At 37.6% G+C, this 16,526-nt stretch overlaps 2 protein-coding genes across 2 annotated transcripts in view; one reads left to right on the plus strand and one right to left on the minus strand.

Moving 5' to 3' along the window:
- mst1 (macrophage stimulating 1) overlaps positions 1 to 12,193 on the minus strand; it is a 13,764-nt gene extending 1,571 nt beyond the window's left edge. The window contains exons 1-17 of the mRNA XM_035662798.1: positions 11,880 to 12,193; positions 11,250 to 11,394; positions 10,467 to 10,582; positions 10,268 to 10,382; positions 9,449 to 9,585; positions 8,746 to 8,866; positions 7,880 to 7,998; positions 5,320 to 5,494; positions 4,183 to 4,313; positions 3,088 to 3,190; positions 2,721 to 2,857; positions 2,582 to 2,614; positions 2,371 to 2,485; positions 2,211 to 2,288; positions 651 to 797; positions 462 to 568; positions 30 to 169 (exon numbers count right to left, since the gene is read on the minus strand). Of these exons, the coding sequence (XP_035518691.1) occupies positions 30 to 169; positions 462 to 568; positions 651 to 797; positions 2,211 to 2,288; positions 2,371 to 2,485; positions 2,582 to 2,614; positions 2,721 to 2,857; positions 3,088 to 3,190; positions 4,183 to 4,313; positions 5,320 to 5,494; positions 7,880 to 7,998; positions 8,746 to 8,866; positions 9,449 to 9,585; positions 10,268 to 10,382; positions 10,467 to 10,582; positions 11,250 to 11,394; positions 11,880 to 11,922 (1,962 nt within the window). The 5' untranslated portion in view covers positions 11,923 to 12,193. The remainder of the gene's footprint in view (positions 1 to 29; positions 170 to 461; positions 569 to 650; positions 798 to 2,210; positions 2,289 to 2,370; positions 2,486 to 2,581; positions 2,615 to 2,720; positions 2,858 to 3,087; positions 3,191 to 4,182; positions 4,314 to 5,319; positions 5,495 to 7,879; positions 7,999 to 8,745; positions 8,867 to 9,448; positions 9,586 to 10,267; positions 10,383 to 10,466; positions 10,583 to 11,249; positions 11,395 to 11,879) is intronic.
- A 376-nt stretch (positions 12,194 to 12,569) lies between these two features.
- On the plus strand, positions 12,570 to 16,499 carry abhd14b (abhydrolase domain containing 14B). Its single transcript, XM_035661246.1, has 3 exons — positions 12,570 to 12,783; positions 14,118 to 14,359; positions 15,930 to 16,499. Exons 1-3 carry the CDS (start codon positions 12,570 to 12,572, stop codon positions 16,107 to 16,109), a joined length of 636 nt encoding a protein of 211 aa, XP_035517139.1. The 3' UTR covers positions 16,110 to 16,499.
- The last annotated feature ends 27 nt before the right edge of the window (positions 16,500 to 16,526 follow it).

Genomic DNA, 16,526 nt, shown 5'->3' on the forward strand with positions numbered 1-16,526 from the left:
ACTGTGCACACTTTTGCATGGACACCTACCTCGCAGGCGCCTACCCCACCCTGGAAAGAGCTTGTGCACATCTCATTCTCACGAACACGACCTCTGAAGTATTTGTTGCATTCCTTGTTACTAAGAACCGGTATGTGGGCCACGTTGAGGACAGTCTCATCTCCAGTCCCTTGAAAAACAGTAAGGAGGAATGAGTTAGTCGCTAATGTGTTTAGAGAGATTGAGAAAAGAAGAGGAAGGTGGACAGATGTTGAATGCTTCTGGAAATAGCAACACCATCTGTTGCTCACTGGTCTGAAAAGCTCTTTCATTTAGATGCAACATTATTTCAAGGGCAGAAACAAGATGCTTGTTCTAAGAAAGTCATCTATTATCAATTATTGTAACAGAAGCATATTGTAGTTGCACGAAGCGCAGCGTGTAATTCAGTGTCAAGTTATCACTTCCAAAGGATTACTTGCCTCTCGTCTCACCCCATCCTGCGATCTCACAGGTTGTCCCCTCAGCTACAATATAGCGCTCAGGAGGGAGGCAGATCTGAGAGACACGCTCATTAAACTGAGCAGGGCTATAGAAAGAAGAGAGTGAGAGGGGATTATTGGTATGTCTGAGAGTGTGTGTGTATGCTGGGGGCACTTGACAGTACACACTGTTCCAGTTGTAGCATGACCAGCTGAGACTCTGAGGGTCCACAGACAATCTTGGTGAGAGGGATGGTCTGCACGCCAGGCTCTTCTTCTTGTGGATCGCGAAACAGTGTTCCCATCATGGCCGAGTACCCAGGCAGGTCCACGTAGCTGTAAACATGGAAACACATGTCTTATCCTGAAATATCATCATGTCTTTCAGGGGAACTTTTCCTTAAAGAGATTTACAACAGACATTTCAAAACAAAGAGTCTACAGTTTTACTCCATGAGGCTGTAGACGTACAGCAGTGATAAGAGCAAAATGCTAATAAAATTGCACAATTACAATTGTTACTTTTCAGTAAATGGAAAAAAAAATTATATACAATAATTGAACACTGCGTTGTCAAAGTTGAGATTGTTAATTTTAATACTTTTCATTGGTTAAATATTTGTAAAACCCACAAACAGACATAAACGGTGACCAATAGCAGTGTTTTATGAAAAAAAAGGACAAAATATGGAGATACAAGGTTTCTGCCCGACAGCGACAAAATGGTAACTTGCTGATGCTAAACTGTGATTGCCTAATGTTTACTATGTTCACCATTTTAGTTTAGTGTGTTTGCATGCTAACATTTTCAATTCGCATCAAGGTGGAAAGTAAAGTTTTTTCAGGTATTTGTACTTTATTTGAGTATTTATTTTTCTGACAACTTTTTACTTTTATCCTCTACATTTGTACACAAATATTTGTACTTTCTACTCCTGTCAAAACAGGCCCGTTACATTATTTTGAATGTTTTTGACAGGGATTATCAACAGACGTAAAAGACGAAACAGACAAGAGGGAGACTCGACCCTATTTGAAATTTCAGTTAGTTGAGAGTGGTTATTACTTTTATACTTTAAGTACATTTCAGAGCCTGTATTTGTTCACTCTTACTTGAGTAAAGAAGTCTTTTTTTATCTGTACTTCTACTCGACTAAAGAATGTGTGTACTTTTGCGACCTCTGATTAGCACAAAACACAAAGTACAGCTGAGGCTGATGGGAATGTCATCAATTTTGCAGGTATTTGGTTAAAAAAGCAAAGTTTCAGACAAATTCAAAGTTTGACCACTAGAAGTAATTTCAAGGGAACACCACAGTGATTACAATTCATCCAGAAGGGGACATGTATGTGGGTGCCAATTTTCTTTGGCAATCCATCCAATAATTGTTGAGACATTTCACTCCAAACCACAAATGTAAACCTCATGGTGGGACTAGAATAAAAGAAATCTTTAGGATTCATCATCTAGGAACCGTGGATATCTGTAACCAAATGGCTGTTGATATATTTCAGTCTGGACAAAAGCAGTAGACCGACAGACCAACAGACATCGCCATGCCTAGAGTAATGCTGCTTGCATGGCTAAAAATGGTTAAAAGGCTGAGACATCCTAACTTACAAGTGTTGGTTAGTTTTTATCTGTTCTATCTATATCACTGTAATCTGGTTAGAGTACATCATTTTTAAATGAGCCTACTGATGCACCACTGGTTGCACTCCAATAGCTTTTAAATAAATAAAGTTTACCAGGAGGAGAAACACTGCTTGGTGCTGATCACCCATCTGGGGTTAACTAGAGATCCTCCACAGAAATGGTTTCCTTTCCTGCACACAAGAGGTCAGAGGTCACACACAGCACAGCAGAGTGTATTTGACTTGTTTATGGCCACCATTAGCTCTCACTCACCTGTCTCTGAGACTCACTGTCCACGGCGAGTTTCCGGGAACCCCGCCCACGATACGCAACCTCGACCTCTGGGCGCGGTCCTCTCTCTTTCCGCACTCGCTAAACTCCACTTTCTCTGCGTTCACAAAAAGGTGCCATGTTATTGTAAAGACATATGAGAAGACTTGTTGTCAACCACAAAATGTTGCTTCATATTCGCTCAGAAACTAACCTACGGCTTCAGTCATCGGTGGTTTCTCTCCAGCTGTTTGAAAACAACAAGAAACAGATAAATTGTTAAATTACCTGTCGGAAAACTAAGGCTAAATTGTCACCACAGTAAAAAAGACAAATGAAGCATAGTTATGTACCACACTGTTTGATGGCACAGTAGTCAAACTCAGTTTTGGGGTCAGTGGTGTAGCACCAGGGTCCGTGCTGGTCCCCATCTGGATTACGACAGTAGTTCTCTGTCAGATTGGCCTCAGGATGTGTCCTTGGGTTTATCCTGCAACACAGATTTTTTTAAAGCTGTAAGCATCTTATAAATGTTACAAGTAAGTGTGGTTAAATGGATTGCAGCTGAGGCAGACTCAAACTCTGCTTAGAATTAGTATGCAATATGGATTTTGGACACAGCTTTAATATAAAGGGGACAAGCTCTTTCACGTAAAGGCTCTTTTCTTCTTGGACAAAAAAATTATTTGCGTCTTTGTAACATTTTAATGATCATCGTACCTGGTCCGGTGAGGTGTGTTAACGTTCCATTTCTGGCAGGTGATTCCCTTACGAGTTTTGCGGACCATGCCTCGGTAGTTTTTACCATTTTCATGGTAGCAATCTGAAAAAAAAGACATTACTAACCTTGATGAATTATGGAAAACAGCAAGAATAAAGTTATAAAAACTGAATACAACAATGAAACAAGGCTACAGTTATATTTTTTAGACTCAATTTATTACTACACGAAGAAGTTTAAACCTTAAAGTATAACTACGTAACTTTTGCTGAACAGCAGCCGCTGGTGATTGGTTAGTTTGTCTGTGTTATTATGTGACTTTAGTGTTTTAACATGTTGAACTCACCAAGGTCACACAATAACTCAAACAAACCAGCCGATCAAGGCAGCAGTAGACCAGCAACTCCTAAAATTACAGTTTTTCTCAATGGAGTCTGGTGGTTTTGAACAGAATAATGCAACAGCTGGTTCTGGTTAAACAAAAGGGATCTTACTCAGTAGGGTCCTTCTAAAATGTTGTCAGACACTTATAATAACAATCTGCCAGTGGCAAAAACTTTTAATAGACGTACATTGACGGTGCAAAATTACCACGAAGGATGACACCGTTCTGAGACTGCAGCGCTCTATACTGGACCAATTTAAAGAATTGTTTTCCCCATTTGTCACACAAAAAATGGGACAAAATAGGTTGAAAAACACCAAAATGTTCCTTTAAGGTTGTAATGTATTGAATTGGGTGTATTTTCTGGCTAACAAATGTAACAACACATTTGTAAGAGGACAAATGTGTTACTTTAACATTTGGAAATAAAATATACAGAAGAAATTACTTTTATGTAAAATATGATAAATAAGAGATTTTATATTAATATTAATATTATTGGTGCCTGGTCAATATTTTCTAGGGTTTGGCTTGGATTGGAGGGAACTTTAATGGCCCTCAGTATTTACATGGTTAATACCATGGCCCTGCATGTCCTAAATACTCATTACAGCACAGGTTAATTTTTATCCATTACAGCTGACAGTCAGCTGTTCACTGAATTCATCTTTTTTGCTCAAATCTGAAGTAAATAATCATTAAGTTGTACCTTCAGCCTCGATGTCGTCTGCACAGCGTTTGATCTGTAAGCAAAGAGCAGTCCTCATCTCTGACACAGATGTGAAGCACCAGGGAGCCTCCGACCCATCTGGGTTACGACAGTAGTTCTCCTCCAAACCCCTGGATGAGATGTAGCACACAGTCAGGTAGAATATGTTTGGTTTTATTCTGTCATAAAACATCTCACACATAACACACTTTTCTACATATTCACAGTATGTCAGTCCAACATAAAACATGAACATACAGAAATACAAAATAAACTATAAACAGCATACAACGGAAACAAAGTAATATGCATTAAATTGAAACAGGATACAGGATAAAAACAGTAAAAGTTAAAATAACTCATTTCCATAGTGGTCCTGGCCTGAGAGCTTCACTGATCTGGTCAACTGTTCCAGATTCCAGATTTAGATCCAAACCTAGCATATCATTGAATATTTACAGAGTAACTATACCTAGTATTATACTCAAGATGATCTGTATTATGCTCAAACACCTGTAAATAGTCTGGTACCTGACCATTTAGGCATTTATACACATGACTTGCTACAAGATCCTGAGCTTTGTAAGCAACGTTTCACCAGTGTAGTGATTTTGAAATGTCCTATTCTTAAATGTTCTTTTAGTAAAATCTAATAATATAATGTACCATCTTATTTTGTACAATCTGTATGTAGGCCTGTTGTTTAAAAAGATCATAGTTAATAGAAAGCACATTTCATTTAGGGATTATATCAAAATAACAGAATTCTTGTAGGTTAACTAGCTATCAAAAATGGATGATTCAAACACTCGTAATCAGTTTCGGCATGATTAATGATCACTGCACCACAAATAAGTTTGAAATTCATTTCACATCCATACTGCCACTCAGAGGGCGGCTCACTTTATACTGTGGAGTAACTGACCATCTATCATCTACTGTCAACTGTCAGCGGAGAAATAAGATTGCAAGAAACTTCCCTGCAATGACATCTTGACATTAATATTCATGTGTGAAGCAAATAGAGCACTTTGAAGCTAACAGGCTATGAGTGCAGAAAATAACCCCAAAGCACTTTCATCTGTCAAACACACTCAACTTCTTCTCCACCAAACTCTATATTATATGTGTACTTACTTGCATTCGTATGTGTTTGGGTAGAAGGGATGCTCATGAGGCTGTTGGGCGTCCCACCGCTGACAGGGGATACCTGACGTGGTCTCGTTGACTTTACCACGGTAATCCTCCCCGCGGCCGCGGAAACAGTTGGTCGTAAAGCTGGAGCGCTGCCGTTTCTCAACCCTCACCTCAGCTGGATGGAAGGAGCAAGTTGAAGTAGAAATAAATTAGTGTTACCGGTCACCTCTGGACTGCACTGTGGTGAGGTTAATATGGTTAATATTATGTATTGACTTTGCCCGACGTCTGATCCTTTTTATATGGAAAGATATCATTTCACCCAGCTTTACTCAGTTGGTTTGTGACGTACTTTTCTTTACCAAATTAGAGACAATAAGGTTCCAAGAACAGAACATATTTTAGAAATTATTTTTGAATAAATACTTTCTTTGCCCACATTAGAGAGAACATCCAGCTGCCCACCGCCCTTTAAACTGTCTAAATATACCACTTTACCAACTAAGGGGAATTATCACCAGCTAGACTTAGGCCCTTAGGCCTTATCAAGATACTGAACAACTTTAACCTCCATTTCTTTGTACCCATTTAGTCAGATTTGTGTATACAGTCATTTTATTACATTTATTTAATATGTATTTATTATTTTGCTTTTTATTCTTCTTTATTTTACTTTATCGTCAGTGTTATTTTTTGTAATTGACTTTTTTTTGTTTTCAGAAAACTCAATAAAAAATATATTAAAAATATATATATGAATATACACTGAAGATAGAGGAAGTGGTGGATTTTTGTGAGTTATGTTTTATTATTGTAGTGAAATTAAAGTAAAAACTTAACTGAAATTTTTAAAGTCCCCCTTTTTAATGTTATTTATAATGATCTTCTTAAATTTCTATTTTTTTAGTTTCAGTGTCATCTTCTCTGCTGTGGTGTGCTGGGGAGGTGACATTGGGACTTGTGGTGCCAACAAACCTGGCAAGCAGGTGAGGATGGGCAGCTCTGTGGAGGGGATGGAACTGGACAGTGTGGAAGCAGTGACTAAGAAGAGGAGGAGAAGGAAGCTGAAAGCCATCAAGGACAACTCCTCTCATCGTCTCTATGTATATGTCTATCTATCAAAACATGACTGGAGACAATCTGATTAAACATAAATATTTTTAAAGTCTGTCATTACTCACTACCGTGGTTAAATTTGAAGTGAGGAAAAGTGTGAAATTTAAAAGATTAAACCAGGAATTTTACATTTTTTGTTTAGATTCCTCAAATATAAATAACCCAACTTCACTGTATAGATCAATGATTTAGTTATTTCCTTTTCAACTCACTTATAAACTTTCACGATTTGTTCAAGTGAAAATTCCCCCCGTTTTCTTCTGTTTGTGTTTTGTTTGTCTGACGCAGATACAATAAGAAAATAAAAACACTGGATAACAGAAAATACTGAATTCTCGTCTTGTGAAAACACCAAAACAAGAATGAAGCTATGTGATATGTTGTTTTTATCAGTGTTTATGATGAGAGTTGATTTTGAGCAGCATTTTGTTTTTTTACTCAACACCGACGGCACCACAAGAGGGTGCTATCTTATAGATTTCTGGCTGCTCTCTGTCCTCAGTGGAAATGCCAATGTTGCCAGTGTCATCTTACACAACTCATGTCGAGTTCTGGGCAAAACACTGTTTGGGTTTATTTATTTAAGTTTTGAAGCTAAAAGTTCAGCATTTGGTCTGTCATACAATAAAAGTTACATAACATACGGTGGTCCCAACTTATAGTTAGAGTCAGAGGAAAGGAATTGGCCTAAAATTCTTACATTTAGTTTTTTATGTATATTTGTAAAATAATTTTAATCCTACTACTCCTAATGAAAGCAAGACAAAAACCCAGAAACTGAAACTGAAAACAATCTGTATAAACAAAACAAAAAAATTGTAATTAACATTTAATTAACCTGAGACCCTGTGAGACAATGAAGGGCTTGAATCATTGACAAACATCTGCACTCTTTAGCCGCATTTACTCTTAAATCAAAAAGAAGCATTGGGGCATTTGTGAAGAGTCTCACAATTTAGGAAGTAATTTGCACAAACACCAAAAAGGTGATTTTTCTAAATTTAATTACAGCGACTTAATGAGACTCCCTAATTGCACTGTGTCTTCTAATGCCACAGGAACCGGCTCAATTCAGCTCACGTCTCCTCTGTTTTTACCAGAGAGCGCTAATAACAAAAACTAAGCAGAAGAAACAATCAGGAAGGTCTGATCCCCCAAAAAACGTATTATATAAATTATAATTTGACAGTAATGTCTTATTTAGGGCTGCAATGATTATTTTCATCATCTATTATTTTAATAATTTGGTCTATAAACACAAAACAGTGAAAAGGTCACTATCACTCCTCCTAAAACTGCAGAGTTTACTATCATAGAACTTCAGTGATTCATCCATTGTCATAATAGTTGTTGATTATTTTTCTATCTTTTGATCGAGTAATTAATTAATACTAATTATTGAAGTATCTCTAATTGTGATACTATAACAAAAGCAACATCTTACTGCACTTGCTGATCTCACAGTTCTCTCTCTCCACCTCAGTGTCAGTGGTGTAACACCATGGCACCGGAGAGGCATCAGGGTTACGGCAGTAGTTATCATCCAGACTCTTATCAGGATACCTGAAAGACACATTCAATTTAAAAATACAAGTAATTTATTATGTACACAAAAACAAAACAAGACAATTTAGACGCTGTAGGAGAACTTCCTACTTCCTGTTTGACATAAATTCACATGTGCAACAACACATTATGTAATAATTACACAAATCTAATAGATTTTGTCCCATTTTTTGTGTGATTTTTTACTTCATTAAGTAATAACACATGAATCCAATATGACAAACCAAAATGGATGTCTTCATCTGTGCACATCCCAATTATTACATTTAAATTATATTCCTGAATATTAAATTATATTATTTTGTGAGACCAGATACCATCATAATTGTAAAAATAGTTGACTCTGATCTCAGTCTAAACAGCCACATAAATCAGCTTGTTATCATCTTACACATACACCCAAACTCAGGGACTTCACGTCAAATGCCGACCTGGGGGACTCATTCACGCTTTTGTTTCTAACAGGGTTACCTACTACAATGGTCTTTAGACAGAGTGCCCCAAAAAGACCATCAAAAGGCTTCAGCTTATTCAAAATAGCCACCACAATATGTAATAATTTATAAGTAAATGGGGGAAAATGTATCAGATATTGGGCTGAAGCTGTTTTATAAAATGTGGGTGTTATTACATAATGTCTTGTTACAACATGTTAATAAATACATTGTAGACTAACATCACATTATCAATTAATTTGGCTAATTAGGCACATGACAGGTAATGTAGTGATGAATACTTGAGTACTTTTCAGGCTGGTAGATGTGTTGGTGAGGGTACTGCTGGTCCCATCTCTGACACTCTCTGCCATTCACAGTGTGGTCAACCTGGCCTCTGTAGTCCTCTCCGTTACATGTGATACAAACCTCTGCAAACAAATAACATCACCCACACAGAAACATTTTATTTTACAGGTCCTATAATTTCCAAATCATTTCCCTCAGAGGAGCTGATATAATTGTAATTTCTTAGGAAGGACTGTGTAATTTGGTAGTAATTACAGGGAAATGGTGTACAATTGGTACATTTGATAATTACAACCTTCTTTTACCAAAGTAACCATCTTTTAGTCAGCGCACATCAGGAAGCTGAACATGCACAAAGCCTAACGTTTTTTTTTTTTTTTTGTAAAAATAAAAATCAGCACAAGGGAATAAAGTTTCCAGGAACATTAAGGAATATTTTCTTGGATTTAAATGTCTCTGTTTTCCTCTAAAAGTCAAAACCATACCCAACTATGAAAGTACACATTTTATCAATTCTTTGTTTAACAACTCAGATTAATGAAGGAGTAACAATAATGAGTACTTTCTCATAACATTGTCTCTATTTTCCCTTTAATTCATATCAAATTATATCAATTATTCCAAGATACTTCCCAGAAAATCCCTGAGAGATTCACAGGTTCACACTTGTATGCCCCTTTCATATATAATCATATGGGATGTACCATCTTTGCACTGGGGGATGTTGCAGCTTTCATAACGTCGCTCGGGGTCAGTGGTGTAGCACCACGGACCGATGCGATCCCCATCCGGATTCCTGCAGTAGTTCAGCTCCAGACCATTAGTAGCTGTGGGAGTCCACCTGAAACACAGTTTTACAGTGAGTGATGGACTGTTTCAGTTATTACACAGAGAAGTCAAAATGGTTTAGGACACATTTGACTCTCAGCTTTAATTTGAGGTGTTTACAACCACATCCGATCAATAGTGTGAAGCTGGAGCCTTTTTATCCACATTTTAAAATAAATAGTAATTGGACAAATTAATTTAGATCTGGAACAATTGATTTTTTTTGTCCACTTGGATACAGATTAATTCCACCACAAGCTAAAAACACATATTACTAACAAATTATAAAGTTGGCCGTTACACATCCAGTAGACAAAGAGCAACATTAACATGTATTTAAAGTCCGTCTGGCCACCTGATGCATGAGTCAAAAAGCTGCTGTTGGAAATGAGGTTGATGAGAGTGAACTTTGGGGGCCAGAAAATCGAAACAATGTGCTAAAAGAGGCAGAAAAGTCATTTAAATAACTTTATATATAAAAATATATTGAGTAGTGGAGGTTTGTCTATATGTTTAGGGTCTATGACTTCCTGCAAGTTCCTAAAATTGGAGGATTATGTATAAAAAAAGTCTTTCACTGTTCAACCAATATGGATGTTTGCACCTTCAAACTCTGAACTCTGAACTCTGAAAGCTGAATAAGAGGTGTTTAACCTCGTAGTTTTTACTAATATTTGCATTGTACGACGTCTCACCTGTGGTCATGAGGAAACTTGGACCACCACTGTTGGCAGGTGAGCCCACTTCTTGTGGTGAAGACTTTCCCTCTGTAGTCTTCTCCTTTACCCACAATGCACTTTCTGACATAGACTTTGGAACAAAAACACGACCAATCAAACAACTCCAGCACCGATACGTCTCATTAATCTTTGTAACATCACGTGTGAGTCTTACCCTTCTTCTCATAGAGGTCACAGTTTACGTTTCTCTTGACCTCTGCGTTGCTGCCGTCACCCACCCAGGGCAGATGTTTACAGGTGACAGTCGGACGCGTCTCGTAGTTGAACGCTCTGGTGTTGAGGGATATTTTCATGTCAAAGGTTTGTACATTAATGGATACAAACTTACAATAAGATATACTAAATTATCATTAATCACTTTCTTAATGTTAATAAATTAATATATGAGCCTTTAAGATCATTAATAGGACATTACAATACAGAAATTCAGTTTTATTACAACTTGGGTCTCCTGAAGACTCGCCTTCACAAGATGAAGCTTAACAATGTTTTACTTTTACATTATGTTTTGGAGTTTTATGTCATCACATATTTTATTTTACTGGTTTTAGTATCATCTCTTTAGTAATTTTATATACATATATTTTGCACTTTGATCTGTTTCAAATTCCAGAATTTGTTCTTTTATCTGCTTTATATGAGATCTCCTCTTGTAAAATTGCATCGTATTTGTGGCTATATCCTTTATTTAAATTTTAAAATAATTGTTACTCATATTAATGTTGCAGTAGTAAAAATGTTTCCTTTATTCTGATGCTCCACTACTAATAGCTCTCGGATGATATTGAACGAGTTTTCCACAGTAAACTTTTAAGTTATTCAGAAGATTTATCAAGCTTTGGGCTACATACACAACACCTGTTAGTGGATCAATTAATTGCTGTTTTTTTTTTTTTTTGTGGAATTCACTGACAAAAAGACCAAATGTATCCTTTACCTGCAGTCCAGAGACTGTGAGCATTGTGTGGCACAGTCCTCCAGGTTCAGGCCCGGGAACAGCAACACCCGAGCCGAGTTCCAAGAGGTAGGAACCAGCTCTCTGCCTTCAGAGCGCTGGAAGTCATTCAGTGGACTGCGGTAGCCTGTTTATACATAACAGAACAATAAGGATACAGGCTGACTACACAGCGGGGCTGTATCTCTCTATATATTCAGCCTGGGTTTAAACTGGGAGCACAGGTGCTCACTGGTACCAGCTGCAACATTTGGGCATGAGCCTGCACACATATAACCTTTGGACCAAGACAGTGCTGCTGGTTTGTGAGAACAGAGACCAGAAAAAGCAGAAAAAGCTCACATCTGGTTACTAAAACAGACCAGTACTACTATCACTGGTACTACTACTACTATTACTGGTATATATATAATCAGGCATTAATATTACATAACAATCCTAGTACTCACAAAAGGTGTTAAATAGAAAATAGCTGATTTGTTGTGTTTTGTAGTTTCTTTATAAACCCACAGACAGATACAGAGCTTTAACTCTTAATCAAAGACTCCACAGAAAGTGAAATAACTGAGTAATTTATAATTGAAGACAATGAAGATCATAAAGCTTTCTTACCAGCGGCCAGTCCGACTGTCAGGAGAACACAGAGCAGTTTCATTGTTTGTGGTCTGTGGACGATAAAGACTGTTTTATAACACTGGATGGAAGTCAGACTGAGAGTCTTGGTCTTATGACGGGTTTTGGGTATCAGGTCGACCTGGGCTGAAAAAAATCCCCCTAAAAAGTCCACTAGGATGTTAGAAATCCACGCAGTAAAATCGGAAACATAAAAAAATTGGACTTAAACACAACCACCCACTCATGAACACTGAGCTCTTACTCAAACAGAGTCCCTAATCCCCAAAACACAGCCAATCAATACGGATATTAATCATTAATGAAGAGTGGCACATCAGCCATTTTTTTCATGATACTCAAAAATCCACTCAACAACAACGAACCCGAACGAAAAATATTTTCCAACAACAAACGAACCCGAATGAAAAATATTTTTATTTTATTAAAACTGTTGCCAGTTCATTTTCTGTTTGATTGACTAATTAATTAATTTAAATAATATTTAGTGTTGTCATTCTGTCTCCATATTATAACTCTACAACTGTCACTTATGTCTACTCAGTATATGAAACATCATCTGGAGGTCTCAGACAAATACAAACAAATATCCTTTAAGTCTAATTTAAAGTCCAGATCAGGTTTTGTGTGTTGAACTTTGGTCTGATTTCTGCTGTTTTTGTGTTCAGGATGTCGGCTGTGAAGATGACAGAGGGCAGTGTGCAGCTGGAGAGCTGTAAAGCGCCGCTGTTCTACAGACAGAGTGAACCTGCTGCAGGGGAAGTCAAGATGTCAGTTTTACTCCTTCATGGCATCCGTTTCTCTTCAGAAAACTGGCTCAACATAGGCACTCTGGACACTCTGTCCAAAGCAGGCTACCGGGCTGTCGCCATCGACCTGCCAGGTGAGTCTGATGGGATCAACTTTGATCTATTTCACTACTTGAAGTCTGGACAACCGACCGTACAAAGCAGGAAACAGAGTCTATAGGCCCCTGGTTCACTGTGTCTGGTCGGGTTGATTACTTTCAGTACAACATCAACTACAGTATTATATTCTCCTGTGGCCCTTTAGAGGAACCCTGTGTCAGTTTGAAGACTTTTATTTTTCTGTTTCATTAAATAACCACAAACTAACTTAAGGTTACAGGAAGGGGTCAATAAATTCACAGTCAAAGACATATATTCATATAGTCATATAGTCATATGTTATTGCATGTGAAGTGTCTTTAATCTGAGGACAGAACAAACCATATCAGATGTATAAAACTACCAGTCATGGATTGTTTTTGTGGCTTCACTATTACATTTGTAATATATATATTTACCTTTTCAGAAAAGTAATCTGGGATGCACAAAATAGTTAATAAAGTGAGTAAACGGCAGTAAAGCATATTACACTGCAGGTTACTGTAAAGATGACTGTATTAGCCATTTGTCAGAAGCTTTTAATTAAGTATTAACTGCTAACTCAAAGAACTTTCCCCCCCATTGGATGTAAAAGCAAAACATTTTCAACGTCTGCCACTGTCAGATAACTGCGCCAGATAACACTCTCAGGTTCTGGAGTCATATGCGTCTATTTTCCATGATTTCTATGCAGCTGTATGAACCTTTATCCACCATAGACTCTGGAGGTAATGATATCCTTGAGAAATGTAAGTCACACTGTACTTAGAAGTTTGTGTATCATGTCTGTGTGTTCAGAGTTTGACTGAGCTGTGAGCCTGAGAGCTTTTTTTTAATGCAAATTGGGGCGACTGCGTGATAAAGGTTTAAAGTTCCTTGATTGCCTCAGTGAGTCACTGCTGCAGCACACAATGCTGATGTTGGTAAATCAGTGGCCAAAATCTCTACAATAACTAACTTCATGTTGTTTTTAGAACACCGGCACGCTGCTGTCCCTTTCACCTCATGCAGTATCTTCTCCATCTGTCTCTCTATGGGCAGAGCTTTTTATAGATCTGCTTCACTGTGTTTATTTGCTGTTGTGTCTCTTTTTTAACTTTTCTTATTGTTTTATTCGTCCATGTAAGTATTTATATGTTTTTATATGTGTGTGTGTGTATGTATCTGTATATATATATATATATATGTATATATATGTATATTTTGTTGTTTGTGAAGCACTTTGTAACTCTGTGTTTTAAAAAGCGCTACACAAATGAAGCTTTACTCACTTACCTCTGAGCCAAAAGTTCTGGGGTCCAACAAAACGGGACCCTCCGTCTGTCCACAGGACTCGGTCAGTCTAAGTCAGCCGAGGCCCCGGCAGCGGTCGGAGAACTGGCCCCTGCAGGTTTTCTGAAAGAGGTGTGTGAGCAGCTAAGCCTGAGCCCGGTGGTGGTTATCAGCCCGTCACTCAGCGGGATGTACTCCCTCCCCTTCCTCCTCCAGCACCAAGCCCTGATACGAGCCTACATCCCCGTGGCTCCAATCTGCACCGACAAATTCACAGCAGAGCAGTACCAGAGTGTGAAGGTACAGTCGTATATGCCTCCACTTTATATTCTTAAACTTTTTTAAAACTTTTTTTTTTACAGTATGTGTGCTCTTCATTTCGTCTTTAAAGGATAACTTCACTGTGAATGTCAACCCCATTTCCAGCACCTCCTCCTCTCCCCTTTTTAAAAGAGCCTGTGGATTTTTGCATGTGACCACGAGAGGGGCAGATATCATGTGACTTTATACTTTCATACCGGCTTTCATCCAACCCCTGACTATTTGAAAATTAAATTTCTTAGATGGCAAACCGAGTGAAGGTGCATTATCCATGAAGGAGACGTGTTTGTCACTGTGGAGAAGTTCCCCTTTAAGTTATGAAGTGCACGAGTATAAGACCATCATGGCTGCTTGATGTTCAGTGATTTGGGGTAAAATATCGGAACAGAAAAGCAGTGATATGATATCAAAGCTGGTCTCTGATAGTGAAATAACTTAACAAAACAGATATAAATCGTAGATCCAATTACTAGTTACTATGCATGTTGAGATTTTATGCAAAATATGAGTTTATGAAATGTAAAGAGTACTATTACTTTTTATACTTTCAATATATTTTGCTGATAATTAACTTACACATTTACACATGAAAGGAACTTGAAGGCGAGGTCAAACAAGGGTCGTCTGAGAGAGGTCGGGGCCACAATACTAGTTTAAATATGGGGATAATGCCACACATTTTCTCCTGGTAGACATTCATTGTGTTGCATTCAGTTGTCCACAGGAAAAGTAGTGATGGTATTATTATTTTTCCTTTGTGAAATGTACTTATTTATTGTTCTGTCTCATGGCCAGCACGGACGCATTAATGTTACATTAATTAACTTGTACATATAAACACTAATGACTATTTATATCCATATGGGTATGTTAGTGTACCTAATATAAGTGTACATAATAAGATGAATTTGCAGCTATAGCTTGGTTTTCTGTAGCACTGGGTAGTTAAAAAAAAATTAAATAACAATAACTGCAAAAACGTGAATATACTGAAAACTGTGGAACAATGAAATAAAAGTATAAAAATGAAAAAAAGATTGAAAAAATAAGAGAAGTTCAATCCCTGGCTTCTTTCTCAGCTCCACACTGTTGGCAAATCACAGTGTGAATGTCGGATTGTCCGCTTTTGGAAACTTGTCGGACGCAGACCATTCTTTGTTTAATCACTGAAACTGGAGTCTCCTTTATTGCAGGAGTTTTACTTTGTAATGGAATATATGTATATTGGGATATTGATACGCTGATAAAAGCTAATATTAAGGTCTGCCTGACTAGCTCTTACTTTTTTTTTTACTTTACTTTTATTCATATTGACATCTAGACACATAAATAAGTCATGCCTAATAAAAATAAAAAGCCTGCCTCTTATCTTTTTATAAGACCTGTTTAAATTTTTTTTTAAACTTGAGGTAAAATGTAGGACATCCACAAAATCCCTTTAGCTACGGGTTGGAATTTCAAAACAAACAAAAAAACCAAAGAGAGAAAGGACTCCAAATGATTCATCAGAAGGATCTCTTTGTGTTTTTGTGTCCTGTATCTCCTCCAGGTCCCATCGCTGGTCGTTTATGGTGACCAGGACACTCAGCTCGGAGAAATATCACTCGGCAACCTGAGGAATCTGGCCAATCACAGCGTGGTGGTGATGAAAGGAGCGGGTCACCCCTGTTACCTGGACGACCCGGACACTTGGCACAAAGCTCTCACAGACTTCCTTAATACGCTGTGAAGCTCTTCGCTGTGTATCAGTCACACATAAGTGACTCAGAGGAGCCACACAAATAAACACATTATTCATTCCTGAGAAATTTAGGCCACTAACATCCTCCATGACCTGATTTTGACTTTTTAAAGTGTCAGTAATGAAACTGGAAATCAAGACTTTTCTAATAATGAGAGGAGGCTCAGAACTTTTAAAGGAATAGTTCGACATTTTGAGAAATATGCTAATTTGCTTTTCTGCAGAGAGTTAGATGGGAAGATCGATGATAAATATGATGCTAAATTAGCTTAACATAAAGACTGGAAACAGAGGGAAACAGCTAGCCTGGCTCTGTCCACAGTTAAACATCTAAAACTCACTAATTAACAATAATAAACTGTGTAAAAACTACAATTTGCTGTTTTATAATGGATTTTGTTTTGT

This window comes from Morone saxatilis, unplaced genomic scaffold, assembly GCF_004916995.1.
Source record: "Morone saxatilis isolate NCDOM2014 unplaced genomic scaffold, NCSU_SB_2.0 Contig18, whole genome shotgun sequence".
In the NCBI taxonomy this organism is placed as follows: Eukaryota; Metazoa; Chordata; class Actinopteri; family Moronidae; genus Morone; species Morone saxatilis.